General features: G+C 42.8%; 1 protein-coding gene across 3 annotated transcripts in view; it reads right to left on the bottom strand.

The window, feature by feature from the left end:
* GABRA2 (gamma-aminobutyric acid type A receptor subunit alpha2) overlaps nt 1-20,076 on the bottom strand; it is a 686,792-nt gene that overhangs the window by 78,821 nt on the left and 587,895 nt on the right. For all 3 annotated transcript variants that reach the window (XM_069631722.1, XM_069631721.1, XM_069631723.1), the window contains one exon: nt 12,967-13,169. In XM_069631722.1, the coding sequence (XP_069487823.1) occupies nt 12,967-13,169 (203 nt within the window). The remainder of the gene's footprint in view (nt 1-12,966; nt 13,170-20,076) is intronic.

Genomic DNA, 20,076 nt, shown 5'->3' with positions numbered 1-20,076 from the left:
GCAGGGATTTGTCGTACAACCAGTGGTATACACGCGCAGCGCCTTCCTTGAATCGCACGCGTGCGCTTGCTTTCTCACGCTTGCGCCACCTTGCGCCTGCTTGCGCTGGGATTTTAGGCGCACGTTTGTTCCATGAATCGGCCCCTCAATGACTACTGGATTCATTTGCTGGAAAGCTCACCATTTTATTCAACAGGGGCACAACTCTGGCCACCCACCTCCCTCATCCCCTAAACAATGTCTGTGTCATAACATCCCGACTTCCATTGGGCCATGTCTCCTCTATTCATAGCTGATGGGGAGGGGGACACTCTCTGGCACGGGCACATTCATGAGGGGTTAGAGATAGACCCCTCTTTAGGTGTGGCTATCGGTTTTAAGCCCCTGAATATGGAGTAGAGTGAGGGTAGTGGCTTTCAGCATGGCCTCATTGCTTGAGGAAATAGACTTGACATCCTCCTGCACCCTTAACCCCAATACTGTGACAGTATCAGTGGCATCTGCTTCTCTCTTGCTCTGTCTCTCCACAGCAAATGCCAGCCTCCCCAATGTCCCCTGAATAGACTGAAACATGGCCTGTTCATGTGCCAGTTGTTCTTGTTCAGTGGAGCTCCTACGCTCTGCACTCTGCTATATCTAGTTAAGGCTCTGCCTTATGATATCAAGTATATTTGCAGGTTTGGGTTGGTGGGTCATTGGCCAAATGCAGAAGGAATATTTAGAATGTCTAGTATCTTTTAGAGGAGAATAAGTTTATGTAAAATATAAGAATTAATGCTTGTATGGACTGATAATGGTGAGATTCATATAGGTGGGGATGTTTGTTTTTGGTTGATTATTGCTTTTTGCTATACATAACATTGTGGGAATCTCCACAGTGAACAGCTGTAGACCACCTTAGTTGAAGTTACTTAATTCTTTTAAATACATCTTGAGTTCTGAAAATCAGACTATTTCATTGCTCTTAATTATGGGGTGGGATTGTATAAATGGGGAGGTGAGATTGGTATGCCACTCCAGTGTGAGCCTAGAATTTAAATGAATCAAAATACACATATTCCTACAGAATGGGTGCTCCTGACGGGGCGCTGATGGCCACAGTGTCCCTGATGCCAGAGCTGGCAATGACACAGGTGCTTGGTGTGCTGACAGGTGCAGTGGTGACCTCTGGCAAGGTGTTTTTGTCTTGCAGTTGCTAGCACTCTGTCCTGCCTCCCTGGATGGGTGAATGGAGGGTGGTGCTGGGGTTGATAGAGTGATCAGAAAAGTGACTTCTGTGCTGGTGCCTTCATCCTCATCCATGCTGGCATGGTTGCCTGTTGTGAGAGAAGTGACATTCTATCACTTGCAATGTCCAACACAGACTGGCTGTGCATTGCAGATAAGCATTTCCTAGGCCAAGAAATAAACTTAATGTAGGGATCGTGTGAATGTTGCGCATGGGGTGAGTAGGACTTTTTTAGTTGGTTCCATGCATCCAGTGGTGGGATCGAATGACTTCCAATTAATGCATTTGCCAGCCAAGAGTTCTTGTGGCCACATCATCTCAGTATTGCTGTACTTCCAATGCATGTTGTCTCCCTGCATGCAGTGGGTGGTGTGAGGAAATAGATGTAGTTGAGTGGATGAATGAGGTTATCGGAGCAATTAGGTGTGATGCAAATAATCATGGATTGCCCCATCACATATGACTAATGCATTCTTTGCAATGGCCCAGTATATTTTATTTGTGGGTATGGCTGTGTGTGAGAGCGAAGCATTGTGGTGCATGTGTAATGACAGGGATGTTGGTGGGCAATTAAGGATATATGCCATGCCCTTCATGTGACTGCCATTGTTTTGGAGTGTGTTCTCTTACTGTATGTCACGTTTTCCGTGGTGTGACCTGCCTGGTGCCCTGGCTATTGTGTAACTCCATTGTGCATGTGATTAGGCAGTCCCAGAGCCAGCAGAAGGACAACCAGTGTAGGACTTGCAATTCTCTACTGGATGTTATATTGGCATATGACCTATCATGTACTTACTAGGGTCATTTTAGTTGCCAGCTCCACACTCGGTGGCTCCAACACATTCCAGGCATGTCATGTGGAGGATGCTGCCGGCTGTCTTTTCCCAGGGTTTCAGGCTAGGTGGTACACTGATAGCTCCTTCTATGGCAGATGTCTCCTTACAATGTAGTGCTAGGAGTGTGTTCACTGTGCCATTAAGGCCATTCCAGCACCCTCTGTGTCCCAAGACACCGTCTCAACTTGCACCACCTTGTTGCATACCTCCTCTCAGATGACAGACTTATGTTGGTGTGTGCTTTCTGTGATTTGTGATTTCAAAGCTGTTCAGCATGAGCCACAACCTCATCAGCCAGTGAAGTGAGCTCTGCCTCACTGAACTTTGCTTCCGCTGCCACATTTATGGAACCTTAAATTTACTTTTCTCGCCTGACATGATAGCTGTAATGATGGCTGTATCCTTCCTCCATAGATAGCAGCTGGAAATGGGTGATAGCCAATGTATTGTATTTTAAAGAGGGCCACTGCATAGCTTCCTGTCTTTATTGTGACGCTATTCCCAACTTGTGTTAATTCCACCCATTTTAAGGGGGTGTACCATTTGGTAATTACTCAAATACTTAGTTTAGTTTCTTTATTTGTACCGTGCACTGAACCCTCTGGTAACTGGGTGCTTAAAGCGTATACAAGATTTACAGAAGTTTAGACAGCAAGAGACAAACAATACAACAGCAGAGGTAATTACAAGTTGACCATGGTTGCAAGGTGGACGGGGATGGGAGAATCAGTTACAGTACCAAGCAGGTAATGCTACAACAAGCATAAGAGTCCAGAAGGGGCAGTAGCTGAGCATTCCTGTTACTTCCCGAAGAGCCAGCTCTTTACTTTGGCTCATAAGGTCCAAAATGCAGGTTCCGTTCTGAGGCTAAGGGGAAGGGCGTTCCACTGTTTGGCAGCTAGCACCGGGAAGCTCGCTCCCCCTGCTCTTTTTTAGCAGAAATCTAGGAACAGCCAGACAGTGCGAGTAAATGGCTCTAGTTGGTCTAGTAGGTTGGTGTATGTTGAATTTATCTGCCAGGTATTTGGGGGCGATGTTTGAAAGACACTTGTGGGTGATGACGAGCGTGTGATTGGCAATTCTATCCCGTACCGTGAGCCAGTGGGCTTCCTGCCTGTAACTAGTGATGTGTGTAGATCTCGGTATACTTAATGCTGCTCTTAAGGCATTATTTAGAAGGACCTGGAGTTTGTTAAGGTTCCTTTCGGAGGCGCCTAAATAGAGGGTGTTTCAGTAGTCGATCCTGGATAACACTAGTGCCCTGGCTAAGGTAATGCAGCTACTAGGCGAGAGGAATGGCTTGCAAGCGTTAATTAGTTTGTTAGTGTAGGCCGTGGAGGATGCAGTTGAGTTCACTTGCTTTTTGTGGGACAGTGTGGAGTCTAAGAATACCCCCAAGGTTTTGATTTCTTTGGCCACTTTGATTGGGTTTCCATCGATGTTAATGGAAGCATAGCGGAGGTCTGATATGTTCAGGCGGGTTTGGAGCCGACGATCAGGACCTCTGTTTTTTCGTCGTTAAGGCAAAAGCAGTGGTCTGCCATCCACGCCTGGATTTCCAAGTAAATCTTGTTAATCCTTTTACAATCATCTTCATAGCACCCTGATAGTGTGATGAGAACCTGGGTGTCATCGGCATAATTTGTGTATGTGACACCCAGGTTGTCAAGACGGTCAAAGTGGAGCTTGGTGAAAATGTTGTAAAGCGTTGGTGAGATGCACAAGCCTTGCGGTATGCTGCAATGTATAGGAATAGGGTCCGCTGAGGCAGAGGGAGCAAAGACGATAGTGGTGTGATTTGACAGGAAAGATTGTATCCAGGTAGAGGCATTGCTTTAAAAGGCATCTGCTGTAGACAGGTGATCAGTAAGGATCTGATGGTCGACAAGATCAAACGCCGCTGATGGGTCTCACAGCAGGAGCATGGCAAGCTTACAATTGTCCTTAGCCTCATCCATTTGGATGTTAAGGTCCAGGAGGGCAGTTACCATTCCATGTCTTGTCCTAAAGCCTAATTGTCTAAGGCCCAGTAAGTTGTAATCCTCCAGATGTTTCTTGATCTGGAGGTAGGCCACTCTGTCTAGAACCTTAAGGATGTAGGGAATGGTGGTGATGGGCCTATAGTTAGTGGGAATACTGGGATCTTGTTTTTGTTTTTAGAAGGTGCATGACCTAAGCCTCCTTAAGGTTGTTGGGGACCGTGCTGGTCTAGAAGGAGGAGTTGAGTAACACCAAGATGAATGGGGCCAACTCCTTGGCACCTTCATGAATGATTGCCGCTGGGCAGAGATCTCCCTGGCATCGGGACGGTTTGAGACTTTTAATGATCTTTTCCACTTCGTTAGCTGAAACCGGTGAGAAGGAAAAAGGTGGGCAATTTGGGGTGCTGATAGGTGGGAGGGAGGTGGTGGAAATGGCGTTCTTGGCCAGACTGTTCCTTTTGTTGCTCAATTTTGGATTGGAGCAAGGCAATTTTGTCTGCAAGGGCTTTCTGTATATTAGCACACCAGACTGCATCTTTCGCACAGGTTTCTGATGGTGGTGCTAGGGACTCAAGTTCCCTGAGCATACTGAAGAGCTTTAGAGTTCTTTAGTCTTGGATTGTGGATGCGGTTGCCATAGGTTTCCTGTTTAGTGCTGAGGATGGCAGATTTGTAGGGTGTGGATGCTGCAGAGAATAAGGCCTTGTTAGTAGGGTTAGGCAATTCAGATAGATTGTGCCACATTTTAGGCATTCCAGATGATTTGTAATTCAGGTGTAAACCATGTGTTAAGGTGGTCAGTTGGTTTGGCTTTGGCTAGTTTGATGGGGGCAATGCTGTTCGCAGCGCCTCAAGAGTCTTATTGTATAGGTCCACTAGCTTAGTTGAGTCCAGGTCCTTGAAGATGGCTGGGTCTAGGACGTTCTAGATCAGAGGGCATAGGTTCTGGAGCGTTCATTTTTGGTTGTTCCTGGCAAGGACTTGTGGGGCGATGTGGGGAGTAGGGATGGTCAGTGCATTCCCTTGGATGACGAAGGGGATGAGGTGATGGTCCGACCATGGCGTGGGAGCATTTTGAAGGATGGTGGTAGAGCAGTTGAAGTCTGCCATTCAGTCCAGTGTTCTTCCTTTATTGTGTGTTGGGGTTGACACGATGGTTAAAGCCGAGTTGGGAAACCATGTTTTCCAAGGATGAGGCATTGGGGTCGTTCGGATCGGAGAGACCTAAGTTAAAGTCACCAAGAAGGATTATTTGTGATCCAGGTTTGGTATTATTGGTCAGTAGATCAGAGATACCTTCCTCGAAAGAGGAGATATGACCTGGGGATCGGTAGATGAGGTGAATGAGGATGGTTTGGGTTTCTGATAGAGGAATATTGACTGAGAGTAGACTGAGAGTAGCTCCATTGAAGTGATGCTGGCAGCAGGGAAGGCTCTAAGGCCTAGGAACATTTTAGCGATGAATGCTACTCTGCCTCCTTTGCTGTCCTCTCTGTCTTTCCTTATTATTGAATAGCCAGCTGGGATGGCTAATGATAATGCTGGGCCTGCTGCCTGAAGCAGGCAGATCTCAGTGATTGCCAAGAAGTGAAGGACTTCTCATAACAGTGATTGCACCAGTTATTGGAAGAATTAGAAGTTGTTAGCAGTTTTTGGCAGTAATTCCTCCAGATGTTATTACTGTTACTGCCATGCCGAGTGGTACATGGCCTTGTGATTGTAATATGGTGGTAATCCTGGACACATTGGTGCTAACCGTAATTCTGTAAGTAGTGCTTACCACCATGCTTCCTGTTAGGCAGAATTCTCAGAAATGTGCCAATTCCTCCCACCTAAGCTCTTTTGCTAAACTTTGGGACTTTGTACTTTTCAATTCAATGTGTTTTCTGTGTTTGTTTCTTTTGGTTATGGAGTCTAACCAACTCCATAGGCATCATCCTTTACAATTGTTTCACAAAGCACTTCAGTGCAGTGCCACAGGGAAGTCTTCCAGATTTCTCAAGGTTTTAATACTTTCTCTGGGATCAACTACTGTTTCCAAGAACAGTAAAGTAAAATTGGCTTTACTTAGCATTGTACTTTCTAAACCCAACACACCCTATCTTACAATAGAGTGTTGGAGGGATTAGTTAGTATCCTCTGTGTCTAAATGCTCATGTAACATTTTCTATGTTACCCTTTCCTCAATTGACTGGCTGGTGGCAGTGGTTTCGTTTTGAACTACCTTGTTTTACATTTACTGCAACCGTTCACGGCTCCGGTAAAGTAACAGCAGGATCCATCTTTTCCCTATGGCATCCAGCCATATTTGCTAAAATGGTGCCAGGTCTTCTTTTTTCACCAGGTCTTTGTATAAAGGTCATTCTAGAGAGTTTCTCTGCGTGCCAAACTAGGTTTGGTCTCTGTTCATTTCACCTTTGGCAGGGTTTCTGAGAGAAACCCGCTTCTAGCTCCAGAGTGTCTGTGGTAGGCAGGAAGTGAGGGAGGTGCCCTAAACTCCCTGTGCTTAGTCTCCTAGGACACCTGAATGCTGGGTGAGTGACAGCTAGGCTGGAATGAATGGGTGAGAACTGAATAAAAGGCAAGTCTTTTGGCTTGGAAGGCAGAGTCGACCACTGGATGAAGGAATCCAAGAAGAGCTTGAAGAGGAGGCCTGCTGCAACTCCTGGACCATTAGTTTGCCCGTTGAAGCCCTGCTGCAGTGACTACTTGCCAAGTTCACATCGACAGAGAAGCCCCTGCAAGGACGACTTCTCCCTTTGAGTTGGTGGGAGCAATCAACTCCAAAGTAAGCCACATGGACACCCATCTCGGAGCTGGTTGAATTTCCTCAGAGTGCTGCAGGAAACCGTATAGCCAGGGAGAGGGACACCAGATTGTGTGCGTTACTTTTAATATGGCCTGAAGCTTTTGGAAGATCCTCCCGACTCCCACAAAGCAGGACCGACCAAGCCTGAGCCCCCTCAGCTGAGTGCGGGACCCGAGAAGCAAGAACAGTCCACCTTGACAGCCAGGAACCATGCTTATTGCTATTTGCTTTAACGTAAGGAGCTCAAATGTGAAACAGCCATTGAAAGTAAAGTTTGCCGGTTGCCAGTTTTGACAGTGCTAGTGAAGTTGAGGAGTCCCCCGACGTCCTCCCTCTTGTCCCCACCACTGAGGCCCAGGAACAGTGACATTTGCAGAGCTGCACGGGAACAGAAGTCATCAGCTGCATCTTTTCTTCTTTACCAAGGTACTGTAAAACAAGTCTAAGAGAACTTACCTCTTACTGTAGAAGTGCTTGTAATGTCCACAACTCACAAGTCTAATCAGCTTGTAGCCTTACATTTGATTCTTCTTTTCATCAAAGACTCCCTTGCCCATTGACTTTGGCTTAACCTATTGAATTGTATGACTATTCTAGTGAACTCTAAAAGTATCTGTACTGCTTTGGAATATTTGTGGTCTCTTGTCTTCTAATAACCTTTGCCTTTTACCAACTTTTTAAAGAGTATTCTGAATGCCAAAAGTAAGGTATTAATGTCCCCAGCACTCTTGTTACTGAAATCACCTGTGGGTGTAGGTTGTGTCTGTGAGCCATCCCAAAAGTGCCTTGTCTGATTCAGAAACTCAAAGTGTACAGTATTGAAGTATATTTGTGTGTTACTATTCTATTGCTGCCTTCTGAAGAAGGCTTTATAACTGACTGATAAATACATTATTAATTGTTTATGCAAGAAACCTTGAGTGTAAGAGTGTATTTGAATACTTGTGATTGTGAATCTTTGTGTAACTCCACTACAGCTCACATTTACCCTCTTAAGATAAGCCTGGCTGCTCAACATGCTACCAAAACTGTGTAGTACAAGCTTATACCAAAGGTTGGGTTGCCTATACCTGTAGTCATAGTTGTTTATAGTGTTCCCAGAGGGTACTGCATTCAAACTTTGTCTAACACTTCCCGCCAAACCCGTAATGAGCCCTCTGACTGAAACACCTCTGCGCCAAACTGTGGTGTAACATTGGGCATATCTTATAAAAGCTCCATTTTGAAAATGTTCTGGCCTGAATAAACTAAAATAATGATGAACGTGTACCAGATACTACTTGTATTTATGACAGCAGGGGCAAACGGTATTCTCAACTGAAGGAGAAACACTTTAAAATTAAATTGCAAACCAGTCAATAATGGTGTTTCTTTAAAGAATTTGACCAGCAGAGTGTTCACCTTGGACACATAAATGCTTCTATCATACATGTTAGCTACAATGCAGACTGTTTGAATAACACATTTATTCGTGCTGTTCACTAGCAGTTAAAAACATAAATAAGTTCAAGAACAAACATCAATTTAAAAACATATATTGAGTGAAGATATTAATTTGAAAACATGCATCAATTCATTTTGTTCCGTATAACATCGCCCTCACTTCCTATTTCCATTCTACGGCATATCTGGTATCATTATCGATAAGTTATAACTAGAGACACTCAATTCACTTTTATATTCTCCAAGGACAAATGTTCTTTCCTAAAGTCCTTGATTTCAATTAGTCCCATGATGAGTGTCTTAGTGTTCCCACCTAGCCTGACACATTTAATTTCTAAATGGTATTTGAGCAATTTCTTCAAGAGGCACTGAGCAGTATCAAGAAAGTGGAAGAATGCAGACTCCTTCAAATCAAAGTGAAATAATTCTGGTTTGTAACTAGGGTATTTCGTCCATTCATTTGGACCAAAATCAAACAGAAAGACAATTATAATCTACATCGTACCTTAGTTTTGAAAGGTAAATTCTTTGGAAATATGCAAAAATGCAAAGCTGTCTTTTGTATGCAATGTACATCATGCAGACTCTGGGGCTCATCACGAGTTGGGCGGTAGCCCTTAAATGCAGTGGCAATGCTATTAGCGCCGCAATTAAGGGCTGGCCCAATCATGAGTTTGGCAGAATGTTTGGGGTTTTACCTCCAGCTATTTACTGGAGGTAAAAATCTCCATATGCCTGTGCCGGTAATTTGTTCTTCCCCATTCCTATAGAGTCCAATAGGACTCTATGCCTGTGCCGGTAATTTGTTCTTCCCCATTCCTATAGAGTCCAATAGGACTCTATGGGAATGGGGACCACGGAAACACTGGAACCGGTAATAACGGTGCTGGTGCTTCTGTGAAAGTCTGTGGGTGGGTGCCTGTGAAAGTCTGTGGGTGGGTGCCCGCCGTGGGTGCCCGCCCACCAGACTTGTACTTTGCCGGCCCGGTAACAAAAGTGCCGGCTGTCACTGTTGTTTCTGGACCAGCCAAGTTGTAATGAGGGACAATGGGCCTCATTCCGAGATTGGAGGTAGTCATGGCGTTATTTGCTCCATGACTGCCTCCAATAACGGTACCGGCACAGGTCTCGTTCAATGGGGACTTACCGGTGTAGTCCGACCTTTGCGGGACCGGTAAGTCCCCATTGAAAAAACCATTCCCCATTCCCATTTGAGCCCCCATAGGGCTCAATGGGAATGGGGAAGTAGCTAATAACTGTATCACAATTTGCGGTACCGTTATTAGCTCTGAAGTCCCTTAACGGGTCCGTCCTTAACACCTGGTCAGACCAGGCGTTAAGGAAGGGACCCGCTAGGGGACCTCATAGTAGGGCAGTAAGGGATTAACGGCACCGGTCTCCTTACCGGTGCCCGGTATCCCTTACCGCCCTACTCGGAATGAGGCCCAATGTCTTTTGAATATTTTAGCTTTTCTAAAGATCTATAAGCTATACTGTATTCTCACTTATATCCATACATATCACTCACCATGAACATGTGATAAATGTTTCAGGTGGAAAGTCGTCTTTACTTCTGTAGGACACTGCCTTTCTGACTGCGTCCAATTTCACGTGTTTCTTTTTGCTGATTGCTAGAGGCGTCATTGTCGTCATCACACTCTATAATCCCTCTTTTGGGAGTTCATCCTTTCGAATCTCGTGCCTTAAAACCTGCTGCATCCCAACGGTTGTTACATGTATTGAAAGGAAAATGCTCTCAGGTGCTATTGTTGTGCATCTAACTGTTAACCAATCACCTTAATAGCATTGTGTACATATAGCATACCTACCTATCTCTTTTACCTTGTGAAAACCATTAGTTTAGTAAATCTACCATATGTCCTGTCTTGGCAAATGTCATATGTTCATGACTTAGTACCACATATATGTACTGAAAAGTATTCATTCTTAAAAAGAACGAATATTCTTATCCAAGGTGAGATATTTCTCTATATTACTCATGTGGATATTTTCATACGTATGAAAATATTAATTTTGGTTGGATCCATAAAGTGCTGTGAAACATATATGATGAATAATCATCATAGATCAGGAAAAAGTACATGGATCCCTATTAGTCATGTTACATCAGCGCATCATTTATGCATATTCTTTCATATGTACAATGGAACCACAATGTATACATATTGCAGGGCACTTTTTCAATATATTCAGTCTATTAATGTTATTATCATGATGTATTTATGTTACTACAACAATATGGTAACTGGAAAGTGAAGGAGAATCAGCAACACATTATTTGCATGAATGCAATTCTATGAAAATTGTGTTCAATTCCTCCTATTAATAACGTCCTTAGTTGTGCTAAATCATTCATGCACAGTACATCTCATATCCTCATCAGTTTTTTTTTTTTTGTAATACATGTTTGTTCTAATGCGGCTGTAATGATTTGATTACTATACAGGTACGATGCTCCATGATGCTGGTCTTCCTTAGTTTGGGCTTTTTGGTGTCGCGTGTGACACCTATAAGCCTAAACTACTACTACTGCAATAGAGTACAGTTAGGGAGGAATGGTGCATGAGGCGGGACACATAGGAATGACAAATGAGGAGGGACAGACAGTCTATAGGGGCTATTTTGTTATGAGCCCACCCATTGGCTGCCCATGGCCATGCCACTCCCTATGGGCATGTCCACCCATTCCTGTTTCTACCTGCCCAAACCTCCTGCTCATGGGAACTCTCTGAGCTCACTTTAATCAAGCTTTACTATCGGACTTTGCATTCAAAGTGCCTGCCAGGGTTTTTTCAAAGCAGTCTTCTGTGAGTTAATGACTGCATTTGAGTTGTAAACCCGCTGCTGGTGTAATAGAAATGTCTTACCAGGCCTGTCTTCAGTCCCTCGATTTATAAGCACTATATGTGCCCTTAACTTTAGTCCTGTTAAAAACAATCCTTGGCAAAGGCAGCAGTTTTGGATTGTGTATTAGTATCAGGCATACGCCAGGCACTGCTATTACATGCACAGGTATGTGCACCATTTTGCACTTGCTACCATCAATGGCCAGTTAATACCACTATGTCAGTACCTGGTAAGTGCCATTCCTATGTCCATACAAAAGCCCAAACTGTTGGTATCGCCAATGCTTGTTTTTATTTTCATTTTGCCAATATATAAACGATCACGAGTCCCAGATACCATGGATAATTATCTGACTATTACAATTGGCAAAACCTTTCTACTTAAGGTCTAGCAATTTCAAGAAAGTAAATTAAGTGAAGAATAGGGGGTAGGGAGGAAACAGAATCAATCCTGATAAATCGTGGAGTCCCTACTGGAAACTTTTGTAGATGTTGTTGAAGATGGTTGGTACAAAATTAAATACAAACATTACAGGGGAAAACAGACATCCCAGCCTTGCCGTAGTGGTAACAAAGCCAGACAGGCATTCTCCCTTTAACTCAAACATGACTGACCCAGAAGTTCCCTGGTTCATTTCTTTCTGTCTCTTGCAGATATAGGGCCTCATTACGACCCGTGCAGCAACGATGGCGCTAGTTGCGCCATGGTTCCCGCCGGTATTTTACCGATTCCGACATGGTGAATGGCGGAATTACCACCCCATTCCAAGGTGTGCTGGGGCGGTAATTCCCCATTCACAATGGCACTTCCACATTCCCATTTTTGCCCCATAGGGCTCAATGGGAATGGGGAAGGTGGTAATTACGGTACTGCAAATTGTGGTACCGTAATTACTTTCAAAGTCCCTTTGCGGGTTCCGTACTTAACGGCTGGTAAAACCGGCCGTTATTGTAGGGACCCGCAAAGGGACCTCGTAATGGGGCGGTAAGGGATTACCGGTACCGGTACCCTTACCGGTACCGGTAATCCCTTACCGCCTGGGTCGTCATGAGGCCCATAGAGTTTTGGCCTCCGCCAGTTGGGATTCTCCTAACAACAGTGAATTGTAGTCAAAAGCTCTGCAGAGATGTTAAGGCCACCATTGCTCAATAGAAGATATTTACACTAGTAGCATGGAGAGCTATTTTAAGAAAATGTTTGATGATTTTTGATATCGATGCCAATAGTGTGTTGGCTGCCCCCCAGACAACTTGATGAATGAACGTGGACAGTTTGTGAATATTTTATGCACACTGCTCCATTAATAGTACTGTTATTGCATGGACCATCATTTCTGGAGAAAAACCTGAAATAATGAGTGTACAAAACGGGCCAATTCACAAAGAAGTTTTCGCTAGTAACTGCGCTTTTCTGTCCAGGCATAAATAACTTCTTTGTGAATCGAATAGTCTTTCAGCAGGAATAAGTAAATAGTAGGGCATAATTATTACCAGTAATTTGTGAATTTGCCAAAAAATTATCAAAATGAATTCAAATGGATCAGGTAGCTGATCTCATAAAGCAATTATTTAGATAAAGCTATTTACCTGCAAAGTCATTTTGTGATGTTGTATTATCTGAATTTAGGGAAGGTTAATGTCCAATTGTGTTTTGCCTATACATATTTTCAAAAATGAGTATTTATTGTAGAAAAGAAAATTAATTTACATGTTTACAAGTACATTTATATATGTCACCCATATGTTTTAGTTCATTTCTCATATTGATTTGTTTTTCACCCTTGATTACTCTCTTTCTTACCTTATCATTCACAACACTTTTTCCATCCCAGGCCCATCCTCGCTTTGTAAAGTAGTTCACAGTTGCAAACTCTATCAAGGCCGAAAACACAAACGCGTAGCAGACTGCTATGAACCAATCCATTGCGGTTGCATAAGCCACTTTTGGAAGAGAGTTTCGGGCACTGATGCTCAGGGTTGTCATTGTCAACACAGTTGTTACCCCTATGAGAAACAAAAAATTGCAAATGGAAAAATATTTATTTATGCAAAAAAAAATATTGCATTCATAAGGTGCTTCTTGTTATACGAGATATTTCCTCAACAATAAAAGAATCATACCTAAAATTATTTGTTTTCCAATGATTTGCACTGGTGGTGCCCATGATTATCTGTGCATGGTAGCTGCCCTTATACCAGATTCAGATGACCTGAAACCAAGTATTCCTAATATCTGAAACCACAGTATATCTGCAGATACTGGGAACATCGCTGAAATGTTTAGGTGCACATTAGATTCACAAACATTTGGACAAGGACATCTCTGGGATACTCCAGACATCTCCAGATTTGCTGCAGTTTTAGGATTTTAAGATTCAGTTTGAGGGTATCATCTGGAAATCTGAGATATGTAAGGGGTTTTCTGAATTGCTCAAGTGACATCTCAAGGGCTCATGTACGACTCAGCATACCATTTCTTAAGCAAACATACATTTCAAACAACAAATACACTTGTAATACATCCTATATTATAGGCATGTTCTAATATATTTGAACATTCTTAAAGAATAACAGACATTGATTGCATGTTAGAATATGGCATGTCCGCCATATACACACATTTATGTTATTTACCATGCCTTGTAAGATATTCCTTACACACCAAATGCACCACAAATGGGGTATCATGGGAACATTGACAGTACTGTTTGATATTGAAAGTAATAGGAATGCAATCAAATTGGTATGTTCTGATCTTTGTATCAAATGTACATTGTATTGGGAGGGCATCAATTAACAATCTCACATCCCTATAGAAATGTAAATATAAGCATTCATTATATATAAAAAACAAAATTCTGCAAATGTAATGAAAGCTGAACTCAGAAGACGAATTGCCTCCAACATTATGTAGTTCTGCCGTTTTAAAAATATTTTTGAAGGAATGCTAATTTGAGTGAGAGCCACAATCTATCTGTAAAAAAACACTCTTTCCCATGTGGCTGTAACGGTAGCAGAAACACCCACATGTTTCACACCGCACATAATTACTGTACCTTCTACGGAAGGACCTCATAGTATCCATAGGTGGGGTGGACAGTAAGGAACACAGAAGATAGCCGTGTGGTAAATGCTGAGTTCATGTTACCTTACAAAGTATGATCTTTGGATTAAGATGGATATAGAATCGGAGCAGGAGGTTCCCATTGGATATCTTCTGCGTGCAATGGGGACTGTATCTCATGGCTTCTTTGTGTTCAGTGTCTAACACATGCTCCTGCCACACTGTTGTGCTGGTGCATTTCATACGTTTTAAAATGACGTTATTCCTCACGCCTCAAAACACATTGGGCCTCATTACGACCCTGGCGGAGGACCATGGTGCTATTAGCACCATGGTCCATGGCGCTAAGCTGCCAACTCCGCCATGGTGGTTGCCGGACTTACCGCCCCATCCCGACCTTGGCGGGGCGGTAAATCCCCAATCCCCATTTTACCCTTCCCCATTCCCATTCTTGCCCCATAGGGTATAATGGGAGTGGGGAAGGCGTTAATTACGCCACCGTAAATTACGGTGGCGTAATTAACAACAAGGTCCCTTAGCGCCATGGATTTTACCGCCTGCAAAAAGCAGGCGTTAAAATCGCCATGGCGCTAAGGGATCTCGTAGTAAGGCGGAAGGGGTCGGCGCTGTTAGCGCCGGCGTAAACCCCTTTCCGCCAGGGTCGTAATGAGGCCCATTGTGTGTAGGCGCATTATAAATACCCAATAAATACAAATAAAGGTTGTGTTTTTTTGCCGATGCAGTATGGGTGCGTCTTCCATCTATGTTTACATTTGTTATTGCTCGGCAGCAGGTGGTCAGTATTTCCCACCGAAATCCTGGCAGATACGCTAAGAATAATACACACCTTGAATCCGTTACCTACGTTTCAGAATCTAAATCAAATTTCTTTGATGGAGGAAGAAAAAAAACCTGCAAATTCCAGAGAGGGCTACAATTCCTGTTCGAGGATAATCACCTGTTGTCTCCATAGCTGAGAAGAAATGGCTTAAACTTCACTCCAAAATCAGTACTACATAGCCTTTGAATTGTCCAATCTACCCTCAGATTAAAACTAATATATTACCCCACTCATACATCTAGAGAGACGTACAATCAGTCCTGGTGACCAGTTGTAATTGTTTCTATGACGTTTTACAGAAGCTGCTGAACGGGAAGGAGGTGCAATGTGTGCATTGCCTATGTTGGAGCAGCGCTATACATTAATTGTTAGTGTATTGACCTGAATACGTTTTTCCATAGAAAGACACATTGGTGTATACATAGCACTGTTTGACCTTTTGGGTGATTGGTCCCTGAGGATGTTGTGATGTGTTTCTCTCCAGAACCAAATCATTGCGACTGCTGTTGCAAAAGTTGCAAAGCTCCGGGAGGAGGGTTGCACACAGAAGTGTAGTTTGGGAATTTAGATTCTAGGAGCCTGAGGACACTGCGCTATGGAGGAGCGACGAGCAGCGAAGTGATCTTAAGGGCAATTTGGGCTATTTCGGGTGAGTCACAAGAGGAAGGAGAAGGCATCCTGTGGCTATTCACAGACCAGCAATGGTCCCTGTTAGACTGGAAGGTGAGGTGAGAGGCAGTTCCTTTCCTTTTGTAATTCCCTGTCTGGCCCTCTCTTGCTTTTAACAGTGATAGAGGAAGCAGCCATCACTGACTATTTGATATACGTTTATAAAAGTCAATTAAGCAACACATTGTGAGTTCTGTGTTCTCACGTGGACAGTGCAGTATAACCACATGCAATGGGAACACGTCATTATCGCCACCTGCCTCACCCGCGACAATGATGCCTAAAACTAAAGCAAAAGCCCTAATAGTGGGCCATGTACATGTACTACAGGACTTCGAAGGTGCCACACAGCGTGATAAGACTGGACGGCATGTGAGTTTGATTGATTTATTTGTTCTACTGCATGTCCTACCATCAGCAAAGGATGCTTGCCCTAGAGACAATTCAGAGATAAATAAGATGGCATCTAATACTGCAAAGTAATTAGCTTATAGTCAAGCTCCATAAACGACAACAGAATCAAAGCTCTTCTATAAATCGTCATTTAATAGCATTAACAATTTTACGACTAAGCTACACCAACATTCGCGCTTTGAAGCACTTGTGTATAAGTGCATAATAAATTATCAATCAATCAATCAACAGCAAATGCCGTATCAATTCTGGGTATTAAGTTGTTGATTGCGATACTTGAATACCAAAATATCTCTAACATGAATCTCGACTACTTAGCTCCTAAACCTTCATGTCTGCCACATTGGCAAAGCCTGGCCCTCAAGGCAAGTATAGCACACAAGCAATCAGATACAATCTCTTTCACTTGATGTTTCTGACATCACATCATATCATGAATTACAAGGTCACTTTGATTAACTGAATAATGAATTGAACATGAAAACAGTGTAGAGATGCCCGACAGCTGGGTTGTGCTTATGACAGATGGTCTAAAATGCTTTGACAGATGGTCCACTCACTGGGGATTTAGCCTCATGACATACCTCAAGGATCTTAGCACCGTCCGTCAAAGACTTCAAGAACATCTGCAACAAATATTTTGACTAACGGTATCAATACCAGTGGTGGGGCACTGGTGTCTAACAAATTTGAATGATGCTTCATCCCTCTTTTGACCCACCACAACCTTAGCTAACCATGATGGCGTAGTTCTCACAATGTCAAATTCTGACTGCTGCACGATTTATGATTATGGGTCCATGATCAGTACAATGGTTGATTGGATTAAGTCACTTCACAATCAGGTGTCGGATTTACAAAAGCAAACAGAAGCAATACAAGTTGAACAAAGTGTGCCAAAAAGTCGAGGGGGTAACTGGAGTGAGAAGTTGTACAAAGAAGTCCAGTGCTGCTAAACTGTGAAGGCTTGGGTCAAGACCAAAGGTTATAATTGTTCCAGGAGCTGATGCACACTTATTTATTTTGTCGGTAGTTGAAAGGCACTCAATGTAGCACCTCCACCAGCAGATACATCTTTGTCGCAGGATGGAGACAGAGCTGGACGTTTGCACCTTGACCAGAAAGTCATGGGGGCTTTGGCGAATTCTGGCAGAGCTTCTATGCAGGGAATACCTCTATTCAAGCACTTTTCGGTGGGCCAGCTACAGCAAACAGGAGGGTCTGTCAACACAAATGTCATTTTGCCAGGAGCACCAAAGTTGCAAAAGGGAAGATGCGTTACTGAACAAAGCTCGTCCCTCTATCAACCATGTGAAAAGTTCACTTTTGATAATCAGGAATGACATTATTAGAGAAACAAGGTTCCCTTATCCTGCAGACAACTTGAGGTATGTTATCAGAGTGGGGCTGTGTAATCATGATCTAGCAAATGGACTTTGATCATTCGACGTATTATAGTGCCCCAAAGTGAACATTGCACTATTTGAGCTATGTAAGGTCAGTCACACTGCCGGGATAGTCTTTCACTCAAGACTCCAAATATCAGAGGCAAATCATGTGGAAGGGTATAACCAACATTTCATCTAGTTTTCTGTAGTAATAATCTAAAATGTAGCAAGCTTGTGGTACAGCAGTACTAACAATGATTAGTGAATTAAAAAAACATTTTTTTTTGTCCAGAATATATGGCCCTTGTACTTGTTATTTATGCCAGGCTATATATTTGGTTCAATCTTCCTGGAAAGGTGATTGAGAACATACACGTGGAAGCCTACCCATTAGGATAAACTTCAGTCTTGCTTCCCTACTCGCTCAAATACACTCTTAATCACCAGGTATATTGGTTATAAAGATTGCATTACATGGGGAACAAGAGATCTAACTCTATAATATTTACCAGAGCCTTGCTGGAGGTGTCCCGTGGAGTACCTTTTTGAATGTAATGGCAACATTAATTTGCAATGCTGACACTTGCAATAAATGTGGAAAATAAAAAACAAACTTCTGGGAGGTAATTTCAGCACTCAATTTAAAGCCCTTTTCTCAAGGCAAGGCTTCGTGTGCTTTATGATACCGATTTAGTTTGGAGCATTACTGATCTGATAGCATTGCTCTAATGACAACATAAAAATGCTCTCTTATCTTGTCAATATCTTGGCAGAATCAGGCCCGCATTACTGTAATGGTTGCCTACATAGATATAGCCATGTAGGACAACATTTAAAATGACTGATTTGGCCTGCTGGCCTTTGTAATGTGAGTAGGTTACGTTTTAAAAGGCGTCACAGCCCTTTAAATTCTAAATTCAATGTGAAGACGCTCTAGGGGAGCACTTAAGGACTTTCTAGCAAATTCAAAAGGTGATGCAGTGAGGAGCAATAACCAGAGGATGCTTAAATTACCGAACATAGATCTCCCCCATGTATTCCTTCAATTATTCTCTGCAATGTCCACTTCTGCATAATTCTCTATACGAATATAATCTTGCTAATCTCCCTGTATCGGCAACATATGGATCCATGAGTCAAACCGTCATGCCCTGTATTATGGCATCTTTTCCCAAAATGAAATGGAAGGTAGCAGCAAAAGACATATAGTATGACAGAGACTGTAGACCACCCAAATGGGGCTTTAGTGCTGCCTTAAAGTTAACAAGAGTGTGTGACTGGGACAACGATCTGCTCTCTTAGAGTTGAAGATAAATTACTAGTTGCTACTAGGAAAATATCTGCAGAGGAAAAAAACCTATGTAAGAGCTGTTACTTGTTACAGAGGCTAATGATCAGATGGTCTTTTGGAAAAAAAAGTACCATATGGGCCCAGCTATTTACTGCACAAATGGACATGAGTATTACAGGGACAAATGGTACAAACATGTAATTGACCTTAATAGGGATAAAAAGATGACACTAGGTTGAGATGGAATTTATCTTGTGCAATTAGCAAAAAGAGTTGCATACCAGGGGAACAGCTAGTCTACACAGACTGAAGATAAAATAGGCCTGGATTCTCAGAAAATATGAAACACCCGAGAAATCTGAAAAAAAACAGTCAGAGTACCAATTCTATCAATACTATTTAGTGCTACAAACAAACACAGGTGCCCCTAGTTACCTTGTCAGTCCCATATATGAAAATGTGCAAGGAATGCTTTTATCCGTGATCAACAAACTTTGCAAGATCTATGCACTGATCTTACTAAACTACCTTGGGTGGAAAATAGTAATATTCTGATCCATGTGCAAACACGATTGAGGAAAATATGTGGATGGTGGAAATTACAGTTACTTGTCCAAAAGTTAGTGATCCTAAAAAACTCTTTATTGCCCCTTTGTTGATATTCTTTTGTTAGTGTACAATTTACCTGCCAATGGAATATACTGTCTAAATGCCCCTTATACTCTGCTAATGACAATACATATGTGGTCCTGGGACCAGGAAGGTGAGGTTACCCTCTCTTTCCATTTTTGAAAGGGGGGCTCAACACGGCTGTCTACTTGCATCTCTTCTGTATTCACTGTACATTTTTTAGTTTGGACGTGGTAATGTCTAAACTCAAGGCAGATATGCCAAAATTAAATAGAGAGCGCATCAGTATGCTGACAGACAGACAGATGAATACATCATCCACAGCTACTGCCCCTCCCCCTATATCGCAAAGGCGAGAAACGCTTCTCACTAAGACAGCCATACCGGCCATTACCCAGACAGGTACAGCAGAATAGAAACACAGTGATCTACACTAAAGATGCGAGAATAAGCAAGCATAAGCAAGCATACAGTGAAACCACACATGTGCATGCGTTAGACACAAAGCAAATGCGCACTCACCATTAAGAAAGAACACTATGTCAAATATGCACTTATACACAAAGAATATCGATTGCATCCATTTAAACAACAAGAAAACTAACATAATCAAT

The sequence above is a fragment of the Ambystoma mexicanum genome, chromosome 6q (assembly GCF_040938575.1).
Source record: "Ambystoma mexicanum isolate Mex_15411 chromosome 6q, UKY_AmexF1_1, whole genome shotgun sequence".
NCBI classification, from domain to species: Eukaryota; Metazoa; Chordata; class Amphibia; order Caudata; family Ambystomatidae; genus Ambystoma; species Ambystoma mexicanum.
The sequence above is the reverse complement of the archived record's forward strand: the minus strand, read 5'-3'. Positions and strand labels throughout refer to the sequence as shown.